This window comes from Macaca thibetana, chromosome 11 (assembly GCF_024542745.1).
Source record: "Macaca thibetana thibetana isolate TM-01 chromosome 11, ASM2454274v1, whole genome shotgun sequence".
Classification (NCBI taxonomy): Eukaryota; Metazoa; Chordata; class Mammalia; order Primates; family Cercopithecidae; genus Macaca; species Macaca thibetana.
Window position 1 is genome coordinate 21,694,261 of NC_065588.1, and position 25,684 is coordinate 21,719,944.

The 25,684-nt window shown below is 37.7% G+C and overlaps 2 protein-coding genes across 4 annotated transcripts in view; one reads left to right on the forward strand and one right to left on the reverse strand.

Annotated features, from left to right (window-relative positions):
• RECQL (RecQ like helicase) overlaps window positions 1-2,186 on the reverse strand; it is a 32,899-nt gene extending 30,713 nt beyond the window's left edge. Inside the window, exons 1-2 of one of the 2 annotated variants that reach the window (XM_050747635.1) lie at window positions 1,942-2,186; window positions 68-128 (exon numbers count right to left, since the gene is read on the reverse strand). Coding sequence is in view for 1 of the 2 variants with exons in the window: in XM_050747634.1 (XP_050603591.1) it covers window positions 68-83 (16 nt within the window). In the remaining variant the exon portion in view is untranslated. Of the gene's footprint in view, window positions 1-67; window positions 129-1,698 lie in introns of both variants that reach the window. The other variant, XM_050747634.1, reaches the window with a different exon arrangement.
• Window positions 2,187-2,298: 112 nt separating this feature from the next.
• On the forward strand, window positions 2,299-18,617 carry GOLT1B (golgi transport 1B). 2 transcript variants are annotated; one of them, XM_050747649.1, is made up of 6 exons: window positions 2,316-2,465; window positions 7,385-7,476; window positions 8,903-9,081; window positions 12,760-12,841; window positions 15,723-15,755; window positions 16,153-18,617. In XM_050747649.1, the coding sequence occupies exons 1-5, from the start codon at window positions 2,441-2,443 to the stop codon at window positions 15,729-15,731; spliced, it is 387 nt and encodes a 128-aa protein (XP_050603606.1). In that variant the 5' UTR covers window positions 2,316-2,440; the 3' UTR covers window positions 15,732-15,755; window positions 16,153-18,617. The 2 variants fall into 2 exon arrangements, with proteins under 2 accessions (XP_050603605.1, XP_050603606.1); XM_050747648.1 differs by lacking the exon at window positions 15,723-15,755 and having other exon boundaries at window positions 2,299-2,465.
• Window positions 18,618-25,684: the final 7,067 nt, after the last annotated feature.

Consider the following 25,684-nt stretch of genomic DNA (forward strand, 5'->3'; position numbering starts at 1 on the left):
TTTTTTCAAATACCATACAAATAGAAATAGAACAGAAGAACAAGAAAATGTAATCATTGCTACTAACCTGAAACGGACGCCATTCTTTTTCTTTCCAAATTTGTTTCTAAAATAATCCAAATTTCTTTCTAAAAATAAAAGCACAACAGTGACAACAAGTTTTTAAAAATAGTACTATTAATGATGTTCACTCAACAGTAATCTGTCATTCCTAAGCATGGAAAATGTTAGAAAGTAAATTATATACTGCAGTGACCTTTCAAATAAGAACCACATGGTTCTTTCAACACTAATTTTTTAAGGAAAACTCTCTATATTTCAGCTTAATAACTCACAACACTCAGAACAACTAACTCCCTAGATTTAAGAGAAGTGTCCAAAGTCACATAAACGCATACATGACAAATACAGTAGCAATAACACTTAGCAAACATCCACCAGATACAAAGTGATATAACAAAAAACAGCAAATATTCAACAGTTCTAGCACCCATGGCTATGTGACTAAATTACTATGTTACACAAAGTTACACATGCTGTTCCTCTAAGCCTCTTTCCCTACTTGTAAAACTGGGAGGACTGCAATCTTATAAATTGGATAGATTCAAGTGTACCAGATTAAGCAAAATACATCAACATAAATAATAAATCAATCATCTAACATTTTATTGAGCACTTGCTTTAAATAATTACAATATAAGCTCAATCTTAAAAGAGAAATTGGTATTCTATAGAAATGCTAGATTTTAAAAGGAGAGAACACAACAAGGTTAGAGGTGGGGGGAGGGGAAAATGGTTTGTATTAATGAACTCTAAATATCTATAAATGACTAAAACCTAAGCATGCATATGGACAAGTGGAAAATGGGGCTTGAGAGTAGAAACTTTAAATGCCCCATAATCCTAAAAACACCTCTTCTATCTCTCTAATATGGACACTTTCTAAAACTAAGATGCTCTCCAAAAGTCACTTCTGCAACACCTATCCTTAGACTGCTGACCTTACGCCCTTTCTACACAGAATTCTGAAGCCACCACTAGGCTGGAAAGATAGGCTGACTCTTTTTTGCCTTGCTAAAGAATGTGGAAATAACCACACCATTAAAATAAGGCTAAATAGGAGAGTAAACCAAGGACTTCTAATTCTTTATACAAACATCTCTTCACGTAATGGAAATGTAACATTCCATCCATAGACTGTAAGGTCCTTTAGCAGGGCTGGAGTTCAATCTCTTCACCTTTGTATCCGCACAGCCCAGCAAAATGCCTTGATATAGTGAGGGCTCAGGTTTGCTAAGGCGGCAGGAGCTGTTTCTACCCTTACGAAAAGACACAGTCTATATATCCAATTTCCCCCCACGATTTTAAATGACTCCTTTGATTATGCCGTTAAAAGACTGCTCCTTCCCAAAATAATGTGATTTGTTAGCAGAAGATATCTCAACATAAAATGTATCCAGAAATTGAACTACAGCGGGTTTGTCACTCAGAAGTATAAGCTAGGCATCCACAAGAAAAATGTTACAAGGTGACAGCCAGTCATCAATGTTGGAGGAAACGCCACTGAGGTACCACAGGCTAAATCCTCTCTCTCCCCGCCACCTGCATTTAGAGGCAATAGTAATTGAATATTAGTAACGCCCTTCCTTCCGCTGCTGTGAAGCAGGGGATGGAAGAAGCATCCCCAGTAGTATTTACCAACAAATGGCAGCTGCTAATAAACAGGCTTCGGTGGCCAAGGCTCCTGCATGGAAAAGAGTGGGGAGATCAAAAGACCGGTCAGCAGGCGAACGTGCTCCTAAAGGCCCGAGTTCTCGGAGCAGAGCAGTGATTAACGTTCCGGTTTCTCCTCCGCCAATGTGTGGGCGAAAGGAAGTGACCCGCTACAGACCGGCCTCGCCCTCCAGCAGGAAAGGGAAGAATGAAACAAGAAACGCACACCCTTGACCCTTCAAAGCTGTAACAGTAGTTATCCCAGAGCCTCTCCCCACTGAGGAGCCCAGTCTGACTCTCCGGTGTCTGACTCTCCAGTGTCCGACTCTCCTGTGTCCGACTCTCCGATCTCCGACTCTCCGATCTCCGACTTCAAAGCACCCAGGCCTCGAGCCGATCTTTCTTCTGCTCGGGAGTAAAATCTTCCCGCCACCCAGCTGAGAGCATCCACCCTTCCGGGTCGGTCCGTTCAGCCAATCACAAATAACACCCTTCTCTAATTGGTCAAGGGGTGTGGTCACCATGAGCGTCACCGAACAACATTACGATTTATTGGTTGAGATTGGAAGCAGGTTTCGCCAATAGGAAGCGGTCTTAAAGCGGCAGTGAGGGTGGCTGCGTGTTTCCGGAAGACGTGGCGGCTCTCTCCCGGCTTCATTTCTCCCGACTCAGCTTCCCACCCTGGGCTTTCCGAGGTGCTCTCGCCGCTGTCCCCAACACTGCAGCCATGATCTCCTTAACGGACACGCAGAGTAAGCACCTGCTCCGGGGTCCCCGCCTCGAGCCGTGCACACCCATCACCTGGCTGGGTCTTGCCCCTCCACAGGGTCAATGAATGAAGCTCCGGGTTGGGGGCGGCGGCCTGCGAGACAGAGCTAGGGCTGCTGGGACCCTAAGGGGCTGCCTTGGGGATGCCGGGGCTAGACTTGCAGTGGCGGACCTGACCTGGGAGAAGAGTCTGTGGGGCAGGGTGGGACGCCGTAGCTGGGGAGGGGAGCTTTAGCCGAGTCTGTCTCATTCCAGGGTCGCGATGATCTCCTCATCCCCAGTGAGATAGGCGCTTTGTTCTGGGGGCTCGCCACAAGAGAAAGTTTGCGTGGTGCCCACGGCCCACTCTCGGGATCGTTTATGCGCATGACACACTTCGGGTCCTCTACAAGTCCCTGGCTGGCTGGTTATTTGGGAGGCGGTATTTTAAATGTCACCTACAGTAGGCTCTTTTTGAAAATGTGCTTACGCTTAAATGTGGCATTTTGAATATTCGCTTTTTGCCAGTACTGTAAGCAACCTTTTAGAAATCTCTTGAAACATTCTCACTTTTCTACCTGCTAAAGTTTCAAGCAGTACAGAAAAGCCACTTTGTGTTCCATTAAAGGATGTATTTCGTTGGTATTGTATATTGTGCTTTGTGGCTTGTTTTGTTATTTTAGCATCACTCTCTGCCTGCCACAGAGTTCTCCAGGCCTATTTCATCTCTAAAGCTAGCATTGATATCGGTTTCCTTTTCTCTCATTATAATATTTCCACTTTCCTACTGCTTTTTGTTAATATTAATAATTTTTGTATTTATGTCTGCCCAAGCTCTATGCCTCATCTTTTGATGGTCGTAAGAGTCCCTTTTTGTCTCACTTTGCTTTATCTGCCACGCCTTTCATTTCATTCCAGTTAACTGAGATTTTCAAGATTTTAAGACTTAAACAGTGTATTGAAGTAAAAAATAGAAGTTTATTTAAAATGCCCTATTTTAAAGTGGAGTCTTCATGTGTAGATTCAAGTCATGGCAGACCAACTTCACAGAGCTTCTAAGGCCTCCTACACACACTGCCACCCCCCAGTCAGACTGTCTTCCCTCCTGAGGCTGGACTGCGGCTGCTCCTTGGGGCCACCTGCCCCAACGTTGCCGCCCACTTTGGTCCATTGACCTGGCCTATTCTGATCAAAGAAAATAAAAATGTAGTCTTAAGCGGGTAGGAATCTGGTGTAATAATAATTACTGGCAATTACATAAAGGTATTTTGTTTCAGTTTACCATGTGCTTTCATGTGAATCGTTATGCATTATTCTTACAAGACCCCTGTAAGGCAAACAGAAGCATGCCCCTTTCATAAGTTAAATGAGGCACAAAAGAAATTCAGTGCATGGTCATAAAAAAAAGTGACAGAAACAAAACTTGATCCCAGGTGTGCTGGCTCAGAAACCTTTTGCACTGTACCCCACTATCACCTAAGAAGACTTGATATAAACTTTATTTAAGATCTGAGAATAACCTGTGCATAGAAATTATATTTTTGAAGACATAATATAGTAATGAGTGCCTGCTTTACATCCTTGCAAAAACAAGAGGGTGGAGTTGGACTGTGGGCATTCTCCCTGAGAAGCATTCTCCTCACTTCATTAAATTTTGTGAGAGCAATGAAACTTTTCTCTTTGCTGTTCACTTGTCACATGTTTTAGGTGAAACAGCGGATTGGAACATAAAACGATTAGTGAACCAAATGCATTTTGGATTTCAAATTGTGTTTGTGTGTGAGTGTGTTTAACTGCAGGGATTGGCCATCATTCAAGTGATTTGTCAGGATTATTCTGGGATTTTGGTTTTTAGAGAGAGTGACCAAGCACCGATCAGAGTAGAATAAATGGAAATTCATGATTATTTTAAGGGATTCTAGGACTTTCCTCATCGCCTTCCCACCCGGCCCCAAAAAAAGGCAAGACTTATTCAGAGGGACGGAGGAGGGGCATGCTGCCTCTGAATCTTCATTTCATCACGTTGTCTAAAAGTCTAGTGTGATAATTGCGTTCTCCAGTACAGTTAATGTTCAATTGAATTCTTTCTTGACTTCTGTTTTTCAAAGGGCATAGTAAGAAAGACAATGCTGCTTTTAAAAAATTGTGAATAAGATATCAAAATGCTAACAGTGTTTACCATTAGGTAATGCATGTCTTTCCTTAAAAAATTTCCGCAGTATGCTCCTTATGTTAGACAGATTCGTTTTATTAAATTGTTTTTATATTTTTTTAAACTTGTGGGTAGTTTTTTAAACGTGGGAGGAGTGAAGGAAGATAAGTTTTACTTCTGATGGAAAGAAGGCAGCTCTGTGCAGGGCTTTTGATAGCCAGAGGGCTTATGAATGCATAAGGATAGGGAAAAGGGGGATCCTGGAGGTGAGAAAAAGGCATGAGGCCAATTTGAGACTTTTGACCGGTGTGGATCAGGAGCTACTTGGCAATGTCATTGCCAGTGCCAGTTGTGGCAAAGATGTTTTGGGCAATGTCTTCCACTGGACTGTACTGGATAAAGTAGTGGAATATTTTGGTTCCCATGTTGTAGCTGTAGGACGGTTGTCTGTGGAGTGAGAAGACTGGTTGAATGCTGACTCCACAGACTGTTGTACCTGCCTCCATACCACACACACATTTTTGCTGCTTCTGTGATCAAGAACAAGTTAACTTAATACCTCTAGGTCCACGGTTGCACATATGAACCATAGGACTAGTGCTACTTTTAACCTCACAATTTTGTTAAAGAAATTATAAAATTTTTGTATAAACACTTCATGACATGGTAAACCATACTCAGAGATTGTCCTTTTTCACTGCAGTTAATTTTTAATAGTTCTACTTGGCTATGTTAGATAACAAGCTAATATTAAACTTGAATCCCCTAAAAGACGCGCCCTCCAGACGTTCAGTATACTCCAGTGTCCTTGAGTTTCATGTAACCAAACACCTTTAACCTAAAAACTAAACATTCTGTGGGAAGAACTATGGCATTAATGGTTAAGCACATAAGCTTTGGATTCAGAAGACCTTGGTTCAAATGCTTCATTAGAAGTGTGGCTTTGGGCAAGTTAAGTCAACTCTCTAAACTTCATTTTCCTCCATCTTTGAAAAGATGTAATTATACCTGCATTCCAGTAGCACTGGAAGTATTAAGTTATATAAGGTATGCGAAGCACTTCATAAGGCCTAAATCGTGGTAAATTCTCAGTACATAGTAGGTGTCTTTCCATATACTTTCCTTTCTAAAAACATCTCACAATGTTTATGTAATCATCAAGGTTATTTGTGAAAAGATAGAAATTAGTCATATTCAACCAACAAAGCTGCCGATGTTTAATCCTAACTACTAAATAGTTACTAATAGAATTTTACTCGCTCTTTTGTCCATATTTTCCCCTATGAAATTACGTCCACTATCCAAACAGCTAATTTGGTAAATTATCTTAAGGCATTTGATCATGAAAGTATCAGCCTCAAATTTTCATAGGAATGTGTGTTGAATACGCTTTACTGGTGTATTTATAGACCAGGTACCTGAATTATTTTAGACTAACTTTGGGAACAAAAGATGTCTGGAATGGAAGACACTAGTTATTAGGAAATTGAGCAGGTGGGGAATGTAGAAAAAGCTAAAATTAATGCAAGTTTTCAAATTATCAGAACATTTTATATGACTTAAGATTTTTTAAAGTAGCTGTGACCTAGATTTTAGCTTTTTGGAGCTGAGGCAAAAAGTTAAGCAGTAGATCAGAAATCAGTGATAGGGTATTTTAAATTGTGCTTCTAAAAATACAGTGGCTTCTACTCTGACTCATTTGTATGCAGATTGTGCTTCTAGCTAAACTATGGATTAGTGACTATTTTCTAAAATCAAAACTAAAATGATCAAGGAGGTAACTTAGTGAATTGCGCTTTATAACATTAATAGAAGAGTACATCTGTCACCTTAGACGTTGAGACTTTTCATATTAAAAACATAAGACCTAGGGAATGCACAGTCAATAAAAGTATTAATTTTATATGCAAGATAAACATAGACTTTAAAGTTTGCACCTCGTCTACCACTATATATTCAGTACCTGGAACAGTTCCTTGCATCTGGCAATTGATCAACATTTCTTTGTTTTTTAATGAAACACTAAAAACCTAGAATATTAATATTAGGTAAAACAGGATTCTTTGAAACTTTGGAGAGGTGATTTTAGGACTGTAGACCAAATATGTAAGTGGATTTGTAGTTTGGGTAAATGTGTAGATAAGTCCATAATAAGTAATCAAGAAATTAAAAGTGACACCTGACCTTGTGAAAATATGATTTTGAGAAGACTGCTACCGTGATTTTCAAAATATTTCTTGTTGCCATTGTGACAAGCAGTGTATAATTGACTAAAGGATATTGTGCTGACCTACCGTAACATTTCTAATGGAGTAAAGAAGGAATTAATTTTAAGGAGAGTAAGAAGGAACTGTAGATATCGTGCATATAAATAATAATTATAGAATGTGAAAGGAGATAAGTAATTAAAGGAAATCTATACATTTATGTCTGATGTGAGAGAGCTTCTTAGGAAGAAAAAAACAAATTATATATATACAAAACCAAAGGTTTAGAATCCTGATTTATCTTTTTTTATTATAGCTATGTCTGAGAAATGCTATCTCCCATATAAGGATTAGAAATTTTCATCATGTTTTAAATTTTGAAATAATTTGCTGATAATTAATTTGTTATAGAGCTAAATAAATGTCATTATGAAGTTAACCTGCAATGTTGAGTACCTGTTTTCGTATATCTGTGAAAGGAAAACTGGAAAGTTTTCTTAGTTTACAGGGATGTTAATGTGAGTTTAATTTTTCTCTGCCCTTAACCATATAACTTATATTGCAGAAATTGGAATGGGATTAACAGGATTTGGAGTGTTTTTCCTGTTCTTTGGAATGATTCTCTTTTTTGACAAAGCACTACTGGCTATTGGAAATGTGAGTTTTTAAATACATATTTTAACTAAATTTATAAGGAAATTTTACCTACGAATGAATTATTACCTGCTATTAAATTTGGGGAAAATAATTCACTATTACTCATAAGTAATTCCTGTTACATTCTCTATTTCCATCAGGAATGAAACCTGTCAGCTTTCTGTTTAAATAAAAGGTAAACACTTAATGAGGTTTTCTAATTCCATAACTACTCTGTTAAGTGTTTGTCATGAGATTTACAATACATTAAATGAAGGCTGCCTCTAAATAGGAGTTCAAAATAGATGACTTGATAGTCTCATGCCTTGATACATTCACTGAAGTATTTTTACTTTAAACATCCGAGACTTTGCATTTGATTCAGCTGCATAAGATAGATTTTTTTTACCCTTTTAAAAAATATATCTCTATGTTAATGGTTGACTTGCTTAGAAAGGGATCTATGTTGTTTATTTGGAATGTATACTATGCTATTCATATGTGGAGGTTATGATCCGGAAATAAATAATAACCCTTCTAAGGCAGTGAAGACACTGTGTGTGTATATATATATATATATATATATATATATGTATACAGACACACGCACACACACATATATATATTTGGGCTTTTAATTGGAAATGGGAAAAGATAAAAGATAGCAAAATTGTTCAAAATTGATGTCTTAATAAATGATAATAGCATTGCTATCCTAGAATATGAAGCTTAACCATTAGGCTTAATCTATATTTGTGTGAAATAGTTTTCACTAAAGAATGTTAATGGAGAGGGCAAGTATTTGGAAAGAAAACCTGGGGAAAGCAAGCTCTTAATACATCACCATTTCTTGTCCACAGAATACATTCAAAATATTTGAAAACACATGGTTGTATTTTTATTTCTGCTGCCACCAGATATTCTAGAATTTATAAAACTAGAATCTTCTTGGCTTCCCGTTGTTTCTTCTGCTATCAACTTAGCCATGTCAATATTTCTCCCATCCATAGAAACTCCTGTAGCCTATGATGAATATTTCAGAACCAAGAGGAATACCCTTGGGTGACATATTTATGGGCAGCTTTCCTCTTTATGCCTTGCCAACTCATCTGCTTGACTAAGCCCTCCTCATCCAGCTAAAACTAGGAAAACTACTGCAGACACAGATGCCCCTTGGTAACGTCTAATCTTTCTTTGTTTCTCTTTTTCTCCATTTAATCAAGATAGAAGAGGAATGAGACAAGTGGAACAAAACTACAACTTTAACATGCATAACCCCCTCCTTGGTTCTGCTTCTTGGTTGTACATTACAGTTCTGTCTGGCCAGTTGCCCACATGAAACCAAACAAATGTGCTTCTTTTTTTATATTTAGCTTTGATTTTACTTTTAAAATTTATGCAGTGTGTTTAACTACCTTTTCCGTGTTGTATTTTTTTTCTCTTTTAGGTTTTATTTGTAGCCGGCTTGGCTTTTGTAATTGGTTTAGAAAGAACATTCAGATTCTTCTTCCAAAAACATAAAATGAAAGCTACAGGATTTTTTCTGGGTGGTGTATTTGTAGTCCTTATTGGTTGGCCTTTGATAGGCATGATCTTCGAAATTTATGGATTTTTTCTCTTGTTCAGGTAAGGTATATTATTGTCTCTTTCAGTAAACCAGTGCGTCAGATAGTTAGTACAAAAACTCAGATATTTACATCACTTGGAGTAAGATGATGATCATTTCCTTAACTTTATTTAAGTTGAATCTTTTATTATAGTTTTAGATGAAGCAACTATAAAAATGTTTATCAAATGTAAATGATTGCCTAACTAATGGTATAAATTATCTTGTATTGTCAGCACAATAAAGTTCATTTTATTGGCATTTTAAGGCACCATCTTTATGTTTGATATTTTTATCAACTAAATAGTGGTTGGTGCTAGGTAGGTAGGTAGGTAGGTAGGTAGGTAGATAGATCGAGCCAGCATTTTAGTGTGTAGAATCTTATACTTTGTAGTTACTACTACTTGATCCAAATTTATTTAGCACATATACATATTAGAAGATTGTTTACCAAATACACCACTATGGGAGATGTTGATCAGGTAATATTTTGTAAATGCCAATTAGCAGGTAAGCAATTGTATGTGTATCTATCTATGTGAAAATAACTTTGGCTGGGTGCGGTGGCTCACCCCTGTAATCCCAGCACTTTGGGAGGCCAAGGCAGGTGGATCACCTGAGGTCAGGAGTTCAAGACCAGCCTGGCCAACATGGCAAAACCCCATCTCTACTAAAAATACAAAAATTAGCCAGCTGTGGTGGTGCGTGCCTATAATCCCAGCACTCGGGAGGCTGAGGCAGGAAAATTGCTTGAACCTGGGAGGCGGAAGTTGTAATGAACCAATCACACCACTGCACTCCAGCCTGGGCAACAGAGCGAGACTCCGTCTCAAAAAAAAAAAAGAAAATACCTTTAAGTAGGGTTGGGCTTAATTATTTATTCCAACAGTGCATATCCTTTGTCTTCTATCTGCCAGGCACTGTATTACCCACAGGAGACATAAAAATAAGTACCAAATCTGCTTTAGAAAATCTCTCATTTCTATTATGGGAAGTAGACTCTAAAAATACCAGTAGGATATAGTCATAATGCCATTATAAATGTATATGCAGAATATTGTAGGAGCATGATTAAATAATTAGTAAATTCAGGGAGAGGTAAGAAATGTTAACTGATAAACTGGGCTTTGAAGAATGGGTAAGAATTTATCCTATAAATGAGAAAGGGAATGACAGTTAACAGAAGGAACAGACAGGGCCATGAAAATACACAGCTTGTTCTGAAAAGAATGAATACTCCTATAGAACAGGAGCATATGATCAGTTGAAGGAGATGGTTGGTAATGAAACTGAAAATGAAGTCTGCAGCCAGGTTGCAAACTTCCTTTGATGACTTATTAAGAAAAGTATATCTTAACCTGTAACCAAATTTGGGCTGGGGGAGCAGTGTTTGGAGAAGGTTGGGGTAGTGAGGCACAGGTATTTTTAGGCCAGAGGTGATACACGGGGCAGATGTTTTAGGGAGGTTGTTCTGCTACCAGGATAAAGTAGGTATTAAAGAGAAAAACTGAAGTCAGGGGAGCCAGTCAAGAGGCTGTTAATACAATACAGAGTATAGAGTGATAAGATTGGAATCTTGGGGTACTCTTGACATTTTAGGGTGGGCAGAGAAAAAGAAGAAAACACTAGAAGAAACGAGGAAAAGAGGTGGGAGAAGAACTCGGAGTAAAGCTCATAGTGGCTAAGAGAGAAGAGAGTAGAGAAGAGGAGTTTGTGTCAGCAGATGTATCTTGCAGCAGAAAACTTAAGCATCTTAAGAACTAAGAAAATCATTGGCTTTCTTAATTATGTAGGAATTTTAGTAATGAAAGTTAAAAGCCAAAGCTAATCTTTGAGATGAATAAAAAATGGGAAGTCTTAGTATCATTGACAAGCTTGGAGTAATACATAGGTTTTAGGTTTAGAGAGCTTTGTGGTATAAATACTAGTTTTTGTTCTTGGGTTTTGTTGTGTTCTGAGATATTCTGAGCTGGAGATTTAGTGCCAAGGGTCTTTGGCATTGTTTTTCTAGATATTTATAATCCTAAATAATGACATATGAAATCACACATTTTTATGTTTTAAAACAATACTTAAAATAAAAGTGATCTTTTGAATTCATTACTACTGGGAAATAATTGTGATTTTCTTTGAAACACACACATATACCATCAACATAAATACTTGTCTAACTTAAAAAATTCTACTTTCTGTTTAATTCTTTATTTTGACTTCTGCGGATTCATAACAGAATCTTATTGCTTAATTTCTGAATTCTATTCATGGTAGTATTTTCAAATCCCTATCTAACTCTGTGAAGAAAACAGCTTTTTTTCTGTACTCGTCTTACCACAATCAACACAGAAGACTGCTGTGACCAAATGTGTGGGGGGTTTTCCCCATACAGCAATCAAACAATTAGTTGTCTACAACAGACAACAGCTGAGTGTCCTCCCAATGTAGTTCTGACACTGTCTGCATGGAGATAGCTCCAGATCACACAGGTTGAGGGCTCAGTCCCACAACAGTCCTCTACTCCCAGCGATGCCAGCCACAAGCCCCAGGTTGTTTTATTCATGCTTCTGACTGACCAGCTCTAAATTGGGGTTCCCACGATCCCCTGTTTGGATCTGACTAATTTACTAGAGAGGCTCACAGAACTCAAGAAAACACTGATGTTTACTAGTTTATTATAAAGGCATTACAAAGGACACAAATAAAGAGATGCGTAAGGCAAGGAAAGGGGAAAGGGTCGCAGATCCCCCCCACCCTCCCCAACCCACCAGCCTCCGAGAACCTCCTTGTGTTCAGCTATTCGGAAGCTCCCTGAACACTGTCCTTTTGGGTTTTTATGGAGGCTTCATTACTAGGCATGATTGATTAAATTATTGGCCATTGGTGATCAGCTCCACCTTCAGCCCCTCTCCCCTTCGTGGAGGTTAGGAGGTAGGGCTCAAATTTCCAGCCCTCTAATCTTGCCTTGGTCTTTCTGGTGACCAGCCCCCATACTGAAGCTACCTAGGGGCTGCCACCCATTGATCACTCATTAGTATACAAAAGACATCACCTTGTAGGGACTCTAAGTATTTTAGGAGTTGTAAGCCAGAAAATGAGGTCAAAGACCGAATATATATTTCACAATATCACAGTACATATTTTAACACCCAGGAAAAGTTTACTTTCTTTGCATTTTTAAAATAAACTATTTCATTCTCTTCCTATACTAAGGTAGCTTAACTGATCTACTGTTAATTTTAAACTGGTTAGAAGCTGTGGAACTTCTGTAGACTTGTGTTTCTACCAAGAAAGAATGAGACATACTGTGAGGATCAGTATCTGGCAGGCAGTCTCTTAGTGTTCACTAAATGTTTTGACTCTTAGTACTTATTTAGTAAATGATAGCTATTATTATTTTCATGGTTCTACACATATGGTCTCAACAGCCCCTTTCTTTTGATCAGTTTCACCCCACACAACTCATAGTTGGAGAAATCTTCAGCAGTTGAGCTAACTCATAATCTAAATTATAGCTAGGCCTCATGTACTTCTCACATTTTTACCAACAATCACAAAATTTTTAATTAAATGTGTAGTTATTTCTAAGTTTGAAGTCCCTCAATTGTTCAGAATTTTAACAGGATACTTTCTTTTTCTTTGGTTAGCAATTATTTTGAAAATAGAAAATGTAAATATTAAGGACCTTTTTTTCCCTCTCCCAGGGGCTTCTTTCCTGTTGTCGTTGGCTTTATTAGAAGAGTGCCAGTCCTTGGATCCCTCCTAAATTTACCTGGAATTAGATCAGTAAGTAATCATATATTTAGCAATATATATTTTAAGCCAACAGAATACGTATATTCTGCTTTTTACTTCTAGAAATTTGAGTAATTGAAACATGGTTAACTGATGAGTTTTGTATTATGATATAGTTACCTCACACAGATCATGAGTACCATGAAGACCAAAAAATGAATATTGCTAAACCTATAAAACATGAAATTTTGTTTTACTATATCCATTTCGAGATCCATATTCTCTTTTTTAATGTTACTCAGATTTGATATGCTATGCTACCTTTCTCTCTGAGAGTTCAGGGCATTTTTTATTTAACTTTTATATAATCTTGAATTTTAGTAGCAATAATGTAAAAAGGAAACCATTATTTCCTGCAAATATTTTCTTTCTCCACCAAGTAGCCTAGATTAAGACAGTTAAATAAGGCCGGGTGTGGGGGCTGACACCCTGCACTTTGGGAGGCTGAGGTGGGTGAATTGCTTGAACCTAGGAATTCGAGACCAGCCTGGGCAACATGGTGAAACCCCATCTCTACCCCCGAAAATACAAAAATTAGCTGGGTGTGATGGTATGCGCCTGTTGTCCCAGCTACTCGAGAGACTGAGGTGGGAGGATTGGCTTGGGCCTAGGAGGACAAGGCTGCAGTGACCCATGATTGTGCCACTGCACTTCAGCCTGGGTGGGTGACAGAGTAAGACCCTGTCTCAAAAAAAAAAAAAAGAGTTGAATAAAGCAGTATTATACTGGGATTCAGATGGAAAGAGTCTATTGCCAGCTCTGTTTACAGTTTGAACAAGCTTGTCAAATTTGTTTTCCAGTGTGTGCCTTGGTTTCCATCTTGATAAAATAAAAGGAATCAAATCAGACAAAGGTTAAAGAGAACATTTGCAAAATTAACAAATAGAGTTTCTTCCTTTTATTCAATATTCATTCAACAAATGTTTCATACTAAACTGCTACCTTGAAGGTAGTAACATCTTTTGGTGGAGTCTTAGAAGGCCATTCAGAATTCAGCTTATTTTTTGCCACCTTAGGAAAAGCTTTCCTGACTCCCTGTGGCTGGCTCGGGGTGTGCTTCCATAACATTCCTGTGCACACCTCTGTTATAGCATTTACCTCTGTTTTTTTCTTTGTTTTTGTTTTTGTTTTTCTTAGAGACAGGGTCTCACTATGTTGCCCAGACTGTTCTCAAACTCTTGGGCTCAAGCAATCCCCCATTTCAGCCTCCCAAAGTGCTGTGTGAGCCGCTATATAGGTGTGAGCCACTACGTGCAGCCTTACCTCTCATTTAATTGTCAAAAAAAAAAAAAGCCTTCAGGCCATGCATGGTGGTTCACTCCTGTAATTCCAGCACTTTGGGAGGCCAAGGTGGAAGGATTGCTTGAACCAGGAGATCAAGGCTGCAATAAGCTATGATCACACCACCGCACTCTAGCCTGGGCAATAGAGCAAAACTTTGTCTCGAACAAAAAAGAAAAAAGAAAGGAAAGGAGAAAGGGAGGCACTTCCATGTAAAACTACAGTCCTTGAGGGCAGAGACAGATTGTATTTTAGTCATTGTTCTATCCCCAGTGACTAGCATAGTATCTGGCCTATAATGGAAACTCAAAATATTTTCTGCTAAGCAAGTGAGCGAAGGATGGCATTTTGTTGACCTTAGGGAACTTGCTCAATTTCAAGACAACACTAGATGACTGTTTCTTAGCCTACCTCCTCAGTTTCAAAACTAAACCAAAATCCTTAATTTCTAAAAGAATCTAGATGATCTAGAATTCAGCTGAGTTGGCTACAATCCTTTTGGCTCTAGGTCCGACCCATATCAGAAGTATTCATATCCTTCTTTGGATTGGTTTCATAGGTCCAACTCTGTCCTAAATAAGTAGGATAAAGTAGCTTTAAAGACCACAAGTTCCAATTAGGTTCCAGGGAAGTTAATCAACTTTCTAAAGTTGTTCACAGATTTTTATAGATGTTTCTAGAGAGAAAGTTCATAGCATTTATTGAATTCTCAAAGAGCTAAAGAATGGCTTACCTATGGAAAAATAAGTACCACTATAAGCCTAATCCTATTTCCATCCCCAGGGTAATTTTAGGATCAGAACCTTACAGCCAAGACAACCTAAATATTTCAAGTTACCTTTGGGGAGAGATTGTTGTGCTTTCTCTCCACTTAAATTTACCTTAACATTCTAATAAATCCGTGTATTCTTCGAGAGCAACTTTTAGTTTCAGTTGCCAGTCACCTGTTTGTGATAATATAACAAAACGTTGGAATGTAGGCTTATAGGGGTATACTCTGATTTCATTTGCATTAATCTGCAAATGCATACAGTAGTGAATGTTACTTATACCTAAAATGGCTTTTGAATGTACTGAAACTTCTAGTTACAGAGTCATAATCATTATTTGTGCCCTTAATTTAAGGATTCTTAAGAATTTGCATAAATGGACACCCAATACAATAGACAATGTTTCTTATCATTATTCATCATGATAAGTATTTATGTAAAAATGTGAATTGTGAAATAAAATAAATGATCAGGTGATTGCTAGAATTTGGTAGTATAACCACCTGGGTTATATAACTTTTAATGTCTCTACCAGTTATATACAATATCAGTCTTTACATCACCATCTGGAATGTTAAAAAAAACAAACAAACCCAACTGCTTTATGTTTGGGGTGTAGTAGCCAAAGTAAATAACCACTTACAGTAATGTGTGTTAAAATTTATATTCAATAATTATAAATTTATGCTTACATCATTAAATCTATCTTTAATGTCATTACCACTTTCAATCCAACGTCCAGAATACACATTTAAAGTATTTTTAGTCAATAACTGTTGTTAACTATTGAACTTAATGGAGTTAAATCTGTTTGTTCAAAGACTACATAGGCCCCGAAGAGATCCACAGTAATGGTCAGTTGAAATATCTTATTGGGTTCATTAATGCATGAATGGCTGACATTTCAGTTTTTTTATGTTTTTATTTTTTATTTTTTGTTAAGCTAGCAGTGTTATCTTCATCTTATACAATTTCTTTATTCATTGTGTTGCATTTTTCATGTTGCACCCTTGAACTCATATGTATAACATGTCATGCAAAAAACAACTTTTAGAAAAAAAAATGTTATACACATTTATGTATCAGAAGATGATGGTGAGTAGTACTGGATTAGCCATTGTCAGTCATACCTTAAATTTCCACAACTCTTCTTGTAAGGCTGGGTTTTTAAAATCAACATTTTAAATATTGATATAATGTTTTGTAATGTTCCAGACTTTCTTTAATTATCTGTTTTTCTTCTCCTTACAGTTTGTAGATAAAGTTGGAGAAAGCAACAATATGGTATAACAACAAGTGAATTTGAAGACTCATTTAAAATATTGTGTTATTTATAAAGTCATTTGAAGAATATTCAGCACAAAATTAAATTACATGAAATAGCTTGTAATGTTCTTTACAGGAGTTCAAAACGTATAGCCTACAAAGTACCAGCAGCAAAATAGCAAAGAAGCAATGAAAACAGGCTTCTACTCAAGTGAACTAAGAAGTCAGCAAGCAAACTGAGAGAGATGAAATCCATGTTACGATGCTTATGAAACTCTTGAAGGCTATTTGTATTGTTTTTCCACAATGTGCGAAACTCAGCTATCCTTAGAGAACTGTGGTGCCTGTTTCTTTTCTTTTTCTTTTGAAAGCTCAGGAGCATCCATAGGCATTTGCTTTTTAGAAATGTCCACTGCAATGGCAAAAATATTTCCAGTTGCACTGTATCTCTGGAAGTGATGCATGAATTCAATTGGATTATGTCATTTTAATGTATTAAAACCAAGGAAACCCCATTTTTGATGTATGGATTACTTTTTTTTTTTGTAAACATGGTTAAAATAAAACTTTTGTGGTTCTTCTGAATCTTAATATTTCAAAGCCAGGTGAAAATCTGAACTAGATATTCTTTGTTGGAATATTCAAAGGTCATTCTTTACTAACCTTTAGTTCCCAAATTATAACTGACTAAGTTTGGTCAGCAACATACTCTAGAAATTCTCATACTTCTTGGGAATCTGCCCTCCTAAGTATCTGTTTATATCATTCATTACATGTAAGTATTTAACAAAAAAGCATTCTTGACCATGAATGAAGTAGTTTGTTTCGTGGCTTGTCTCATTGAATAGTCTTGTTGAAGATACTAAATGATGCAAACCAAATGGATTTTTTCCATGTCATGATGTAATTTTTCTTTCTTTTTTTTAATTTTAGCAGTGGCTTATTATTTTGTTTTTCATAAATTAAAATAACTTTTGATAATGTTTACTTTAAGACATTAACATGTTAAAAGGTTAAACTTAGGCTATTTTTAAAGGGCTATTCATTTAATCTGAGTTTTCCCTTATTTTCAGCTTTTTCCTTTTAAGCATGACATATCCTTCATATGATCACTCGAGTTAATTACAAAATACATGAGTTCACATGCTAAAGTTATTTCACTGTAATTAAACTGGCTATAGTTTCTTAAGAACATGACACTAAAAAAAAAATGTGTTCTTTTTTCCACCATTGCTGATTATTAGACAGTAGGAAATAGCTGTTTTCTTTAGTTTTACAAGATGTGACAGCTTTAGTGATAAATGTAGGGAAACATTTCAACAGCGATAGTACTATTTGTTTTACCACTGATTGCACTGTTTCCTTTTTTTAACAGTTGCAAAGCTTTTTAATGCATAAAAGTATAATTGAAATGTGTGGTATTTATTTACAAACATGTCTACAAAAATAGATTACAGCTTATTTTATTTGTAGTTAAATCTCTCGATACACAGAGAACTCCCAGTCTTGCTCATCTAAATAAGGAAAGACTTTGGTGTATAGTGTAATGGTTTAGTCTTGAGGATTACTGACATTTTTGGTACTTGGATTTGACTTAATGATATGTCTGTGAAAATGCGGTAATGACAAATGGAGACTCCTACCTCAATAGTTAATGGAATAATAAGAGCCTACTGTTGTGTCTAATGTTCTTCAAAAAAGTAATATCCTCACTTGGAGAGTGTCAAATACATACTTTGAGGATTGACTTATATAAGGTGCCCTGTAGAACTCTGTTACACATATTTTCAACCCATATTATTTACAATGTCTTGATAATTCTACCTTTTTAGAGCAAGAATAGTATCTGCTAATGTAAGGGACATCTGTATTTAACTCCTTTGTAGACATGAATTTCTATCAAAATGTTCTTTGCACTGTAACAGAGATTCTTTTTTTCAACAATCTTAATTCAAAAGCATTAGTAGACTTGAAAGGGTTTGATAATCTCCCAGTCCTTAGTAAGATTGAGAGGCTGGAGCAGTTTTCAGTTTTAAATGAGTCTGCGGTTAATATCAAATGTGAGTTTGGGACTGCCTGGCAACACTTATATTTCTTATTCAGAACCCTTGATGAGACTATTTTTAAACATACTAGTCTTCTGATAGAAAGCACTATACATCCTATTGTTTCTTTCTTTCCAAAATCAGCCTTCTGTCTGTAACAAAAATGTACTTTATAGAGATGGAGGAAAAGGTCTAATACTACATAGCCTTAAGTGTTTCTGTCATTGTTAAGTGTATTTTCTGTAACAGAAACATATTTGGAATGTTTTTCTTTTCCCCTTATAAATTGTAATTCCTGAAATACTGCTGCTTTAAAAAGTCTCACTGTCAGATTATATTATCTAACAATTGAATATTGTAAATATACTTGTCTTACCTCTCAATAAAAGGGTACTTTTCTATTAATTGGTCGTCAAGTATATCTTTGTTATGGAGTTCTAAAAGCTAGTTTAGCACTGTGAAATAACCTCATTTTTAAAAAATTAACCTTATATGCAATTTTTTCTTATTTATCAAATGATCTTCACATCTTTCATTTCCAAATTGTTGAAATGTACTAATGAATACAAATAGACTTCAAGTAAGCAAAAACATTCTTAATTTTGAAAACTGTAAAATAAAAGAAAGTCACTTAACCTTGGGCAATATGCTACTTTTTAAAAATCAGACTCTTAAGTTTGTATATTATGTTATTCAATAGACATTTTCTGAGTACCCCTTGAATGCTAAAAGTCCTGTGTTGAATGTGGGAGACTGAGGAGAACAAGATGTGCCATCTGCTCATTAATTGTTTACAATGTTAACATTGCTCATAAATTCTTAGCCGTGTTTCCAAGCAACTTGTCCTGACTTATACTGCAAACAAATGGTGGTAGAAGAATTTGTGGTCTAAACACCCCAACCTCTTATTTTTCTCCCAGTCAAGAGTTGCTAAAACTATTCAACCTTCAGCTGTGTTTCTTTGTGGCGGGGGGTAGAGAATTGTTTTTAATGTAGGCCTAGGGATTTAAAACTGTCACTGTTATTTGGGTTATCCAGAAGCCTGCCACAGAATTTGTATTGCCACAGGCAGTTGGGACAGTTTTCTGAAAGCTGCTATGATTGCTACCATTAATTGCAAAATTTAAAAAGTGGTCAGGGAATTTAGAAATTAGAGGAGAATTTTTCTCAGAATGGAAAGGATCTTAAGTCTTCGTCACCTAAATAAGACCACAACACCTGCAATGTTTTGAGTGTAAATTTTATTAAGGCCGAAAAAAACCACTGGCCAAGTCTACCACTTAAAATACCCAGTAAATATTTGTTGAATTCACAAATTAAGCTGCAAATCCAGACTATTGTTGGGTGAACAGGAAGTCTTGAATTTGTTGTTAAATATCCAGCGTATCTCTCTAATCTTGACCTGGGCCAAAAGGCCCCAACCTCCGTTCTTCTGTTACCTGTATCCATGTAGGAGATTGGACACCAGCAGCATGCCCAAAATTCTTCATTGACTAATGTGTATCCATGACCTTCGCTTTACTCAGTTCTCAAGGCCTGATTAAAATGTCACTGCTATTATATCTTTCCTGACCAGTTAGGCCCAAACAGCTGCTCCTTCCTTGTCCTCTGATATAACTTTCCACTTGCTTTGTATTGATTTGGTTACGGAAAAGATTCTTGAGGTTCGAAATCTCCTCTTACATTTGTATCTCCAGTACATGTTGGTTTAATGAGTGAAAGTTCATTCTGCCAACTTTTCTGTGCTGGCCCCACTGATCACTTCTGTTTGTTTGTTTGTTTGTTTGTTTGTTTTAAGATGGAGTCTTGCTTTTGTCGCCCAGGCTGGAGTGCAGTGGCATGATCTTGGCTCACTGCAGCCTCCACCTCCTGGGTTCAAGCAATTCTCCTGCCTCAGCCTCCCGAGTAGCTGGGATTACATATGCCCGCCGCCACACCTGGCTAATTTTTGTATTTTTAGTAGAGACGGGGTTTTGCCATGTTAGCCAGGCTGGTCTGAAACTCCTGACCTTGTGATCTGTACACCTTTGCCTCCGAAAGTGCTGGGCTGGGATTACAGGCTTGAGCCACCGCACCCAGACTGATCACTTCTAATCTGTTGAAATCAGCCTCTATCAGCCATAAAATTGAATCTAATGATCTGGTCCCCGCAGAAGTCTCTGCCTTTCTGCTTCACATTCCTTGGGACTTTACTGTACCCAGTAGCTCGTCGATGGAGAGAGGGATCATAGATGAAAGAAAGGCCATGCCTACAGATTGGCTGCCCTTCTTCACTAGAAAAGGGAGGCTGCTGGGGAAACCAGAAGCTACTCCTGAAGTTTTGAGGCTGGTGTGAATCACTGATTCTCAGTTTTCCTCTCTTTCCAATATGAAATGAAAAGTTTCTTGGGAGTTTTTTGTCGTTGGAGCTGGTATTATGAAGTAGAATTATCCCAAAGAGAAAATGAAATGTATTCCTTAAGTGACGAAAGCCAGAAATAATACCCTATGACAAGAGGGATCACTTGTATGATAGTTTACATATATGAAATAATGCTGATAATAATGGGTAATTGAATCCCTGAAGAAGACTATTCTGATGTGATGTGATCCTGTGAGGTGACTCTGAGTTCTGTGGCGGTATAACGACCAGTCTTGGTGCTAAAACACTAACTCTACCATTTAGTGTCAAGTCAAACTCTCTGAGTATGCTCCTAAGTGAAACTCAGGATCTACCGCATGAATTTGGTATGAAAATTGAATGTAACAATGGATGTCAGAGGGCTTTCTCAAATTTAAAGTGTTATGAATATAACATGTGTTATTGTCCTGAGAGTGTTTCTGGCCCAGTGATACAGATTAGAAGTAGGACAACTGACCATTCCGTCTTCCTATTAATGATCACACCTGGCAACACCCAGTATTCAACCTAATTCACATTACAGGAGTATGGGATCATTCTTCACATTTCTGAGCTACCAATGTTTATAAGGCTCAACATTTCCAAAAAGCTATCAGTATTAGTGTTTTGTTGTTTGCATCTTGATCCAAGACCTTTTTGCTATATTTGTCCTCTGTCTTTGTGCTGCTCCTACATAATATATGCAATTAGCAGCCATGTCTTATGAATTATCCTGTAGTAATGGTGGCTGTATATTAATTCATATTCACCATTCTGTCATTTTGGAAATGAATGGTAAAACATTTTAATCCAGAAGATAGTATGAAATTGGTGAACTTGAATCTTCCCTGCTTCACTTTTATCTACCCCCAACTCCCTAAATAGTACTTATCTTAACTCTCCTCAGAAAACCAATATCTTCATATTTTCTCCTTCCTCTCCCTATCTGTAGTTCTGGAGAAAGGATCTGAAATAGTCTGTAAACAAAGAACTGCAATATTATCCGTTTCCGGGTGTGAGTTCATTGCGAATCAAAGCCTTAAGTAAAAGAGAGCCTGGGTTAAAACTTTGGCCAATTGCCGGGCGCAGTGGCTCACGCCTGTAATCTCAGCACTTTGGGAGGCCGAGACGGGCGGATCACGAGATCAGCAGATCGAGACCATCCTGGCTAACAAGGTGAAACCCTGTCTCTACTAAAAAAAATACAAAAAATTAGCCAGGCGTGGTGGAGGGCACCTGTAGTCCCAGCTACTCGGGAGGCTGAGGCAGGAGAATGGCGTGAACCCAGGACGCGGAGCTTGCAGTGAGCTGAGATCCGGCCACTGCACTCCAGCCTGGGCGACAGAGTCTCAAAAAAAAAGAAAAAAAAAACTTTGGCCAATTAATGGGAAGTTTTATTTTGGATAGCAAGCCTTCTTAATGCCCCTAAAGCCCCTCTTAAAACTGGTAACCCTTTGGGGAAATGACTTCTTTCATCTGATTATGAGACGACTGGCCTAAGGGACTGAATAGAAGCCCCATCGAAGATTGAACTCATATCTTTATTCATGCTATCCAACCCAAATTCTCTCTATTCTGTCATCAAAAAGTAATTTAGGCATTTTGTATCATAATAGCCATATTGTTCAGATAACCTTATCCAAGATAGCAGCTGTTTTCCTTGTGAACACAATAATCACTGACCTTGAAAGAATGTCATTTAAACAGTGACAGGTGATCGTTTGTTAAATAGGGTCTGGGTACTCTACAGTCAACTACGAGAATCCAGGTAACAGTGCCAAATTCAAAACAGTCTTCATTGAATGTGCCTTTAAAAAAGGCTTAAAAGACCATTTGTTCAACATCTACTGCCTGGTCATACTGTCAGGAGAATAAAATTCAACGGCTTTACCTATCTTGGTTTTTTTCTTGTTGTTTGTTTTGTTTTGTTTTATACCAAATATTTTAACTTAACCCATGTCTGGTTTTGGACCTGTAAAAACCTTAAAAGCTTTGTGACTTAAAAAAACATTCTACTGGGGTTCAGTGCCCTTTGGAAATCCTTGTAGAAGTAATACATTCTAGCATGTTACTCTTGATAAGACTGCAATATTGATAATATGTCAAAACCATTCCCTTCTTTTGTGCACATTAAACTGAAAATGGCAGCTTTGACGTAAGACATCTGCTTGTGAATTCATTAGCTAAACTATTACCAGCAAAGCACATTTATTTATTTCTTCTTAAAATTGTAAGTTCAAAACACATTTTATTGGTGATTCACTTTCCTGCTCCTCTTCCCAAAACCTTTGTGTTTTGGGTACGGAAAGGCATTTTACTTATTTTTCAGGTAACCTAGTAATCAGGTTTCACGTGTGACTATTTAAAATATAAACACAGCGTATTTCACTTCTTTTATTGCTCTTTTTTGAAGGAAATTGCCACAATCCTTAGAAATGAAAATCCTAAAATCTCACATTTGAAGCATTATTAAAATAGCATCCAGGGCCGGGTGCGGTGGCTCAAGCCTGTAACCACAGCACTTTGGGAGGCCGAGATGGGCGGATCACGAGGTCAGGAGATCGAGACCATCCTGGCTAACATGGTGAAACTCCGTCTCCACTAAAAAATACAAAAAACTAGCTGGGCGAGGTGGCGGGCACCTGTAGTCCCAGCTACTCGGGAGGCTGAAGCAGGAGAATGGCGTAAACCCGGGAGGCGGAGCTTGCAGTGAGCTGAGATCCGGCCACTGTACTCCAGCCTGGGCGACAGAGCGAGACTCCGTCTCAAAAAAAATAAAAAATAAAAACAAACAAACAAACAAACAAAAAAATAGCATCCAGATAACCTTTTAGTCAGTTTTTATCTTTCTCCTCTCCTACGACAGTGGAAATAGAACATTACACTAATGCCTCTAGTTTTTTCCTGCTTTACTTTTTTCCTTGAAGACAGTAAAGAGTTCTCAAATTTCTACTCACATACTACTTTCTATATTCCATTCTCATTTAGTAACCAAATCTCAGTTTTCCTGTCTGCATATGACTGTCAAGTCTAAATATCAGCGCCCAAACTCCAATCTCTTTTCCAAGTATTTGCAGGTAGATAGCATCAGCCCTTTAAACTTCAATCCCAAATGAAACTTAGCAGTTCTCTCCTCAGAGTCCCTGCTATTTCTGTGTCTAGCCATTCTTCCAGCCACACAAACTCTGAGGTTTAGTTTTCGGCACTTCTTATACTCCTAAATCTGAGTTACTCAAAATGTCCAAGGGCCAATAGCATCTATCACCATCAGCTGGGAGTTTATTAGAAACGTAGAATTTTGGGCTCCACTCCAGGTCTACTGAATTAGAATCTGCATTTTAACAAATTCCCAGGTGATTCCCATGCACACTAATACATGAAAACCACTGCCCTGACTGAGAAGGAATTGCTATGACCTAAATGTTTGTGTCCTACCAAAATTCATATGTTAAAATTCTAAACCTCAATGTGATGGTAGGGCCTTTGCAAGATGACTAGGTCATAAGGGTGGAGCCCTCATAAACGGGATCAATGTCCTTATAAAAGCATTCCAAGTAGTTTGTTTTCCCCTCCCACTCATGTAAGAACACAGCAGAGAAGACAACAGTCTGCAGCCCAGAAAAGGGCCCCCCCCCAGAACCCAACCGTGCTGGCTGGACTTTGATCTTGGACTTCCTTGAGTAAGGAATTTCCATTGTTTATAAGCTACCCAGTTTGTTGTATTTTGCTATAGCAGCCTGAATGGACTAAGCGACCATCTCTTTCTTTCATGGTAACTTAGCATGTGGTGGATACTCTCAGGTCCTTGTTCCACATCTGTCTGTGTATACAGATCTTTTAACTGAATATTGATACAATTTGAATCCTCTTGCCTTCTAAGAATTTCCTTTTGCTATTATCTTCCCTTTCTTCTACATCATGAATTTCTCCTTCCCTACTGATCATCCCCATCAACATACATGTCTTACAAATGGTTTCTTTGTTGTCACATCAACAGAAACCAACAAACTGATTTGGGCAAAACAAAGATTTTATCAAAAGGACACTGCAGCTGGAGCACTGGATGCTGGAACTTGCCACTAGCACTGTAGCTAAGACTACTCCAGAAACTCAATCTTACTACAACCCCCACTTCACCCGAGCACTTCTTCCATCCCGGCATGAGATTCTCCATCTGAGCATGCTCGTCTGATTGGTGAAGCCCATGTCACATGCCCACATTCTCCCTGATAGGGAGGCGAGAAAAGTGACTATCTGGCATTTTCAGTTTGTACAATAGAAGAAATACTCTGCCTCCCAACAAGATTCCTAATTTCACAATTCGTAATTCAGGTAATTTTAGGAATTGCCTAGAAATGAGAGGTTTCAGATGTTACCTTAAGCCCAAAAAGTATAACAAATCTTCTATCTTATCTTTAAAAAAGAAAAAAAAAAAGATTTCACAGGCCAAGGGTGCCTATAATCCCAGAGGTTTGGGAGGCTGAAGTGGGAGGACTACTTGAGGCCAGGGGTTTCAGCCCAGCCTGAGCAACATAGTGAGACCTTGTCTTTAAAATAACAATGACAATAATAATAACAGTAAAAAAATAATTTCTCATTTTTTCCTTTCCCTCTTTCGTGACATCTCTTAAAGAGATTGTTTTTTCTTGGCTTTGATTTATCATATCTTATTCACTATTCAACCGACTCCAATCTTGCTTCTATCCTCAAAACCATCATATTCCAAATCCAGTGGGTATTTCTTGGAGCTCATGTTGCTTGACCTCCCAATACTACTGGATCTTCACTTGGCTTCCATGGCATCAGGGTCCCCTGGAATTTCTTTCTTTCTGACTCTACCTCAACCTCCTTTTCTGGCTCTTCCTCTGCTCATTCTCTGTGCGTTTGTTTCCATAGCTCTGTCCCTGCTCTTCTTTTTTTTTTTTTTTTTTGCCTGCTCCTCTTCTTTAGTCCCATTCACTCCCTAAGTGTTGTGTTTAATCTCATCCCTTTACTGGTTTTAAAATTCATAGAATTCTTAAAATTCTTCAATTAATCATTTCTGCCTCCCTCCCCCCCCCCCAAAAAATCTGTAGGCTGGTGACCTCTTTAC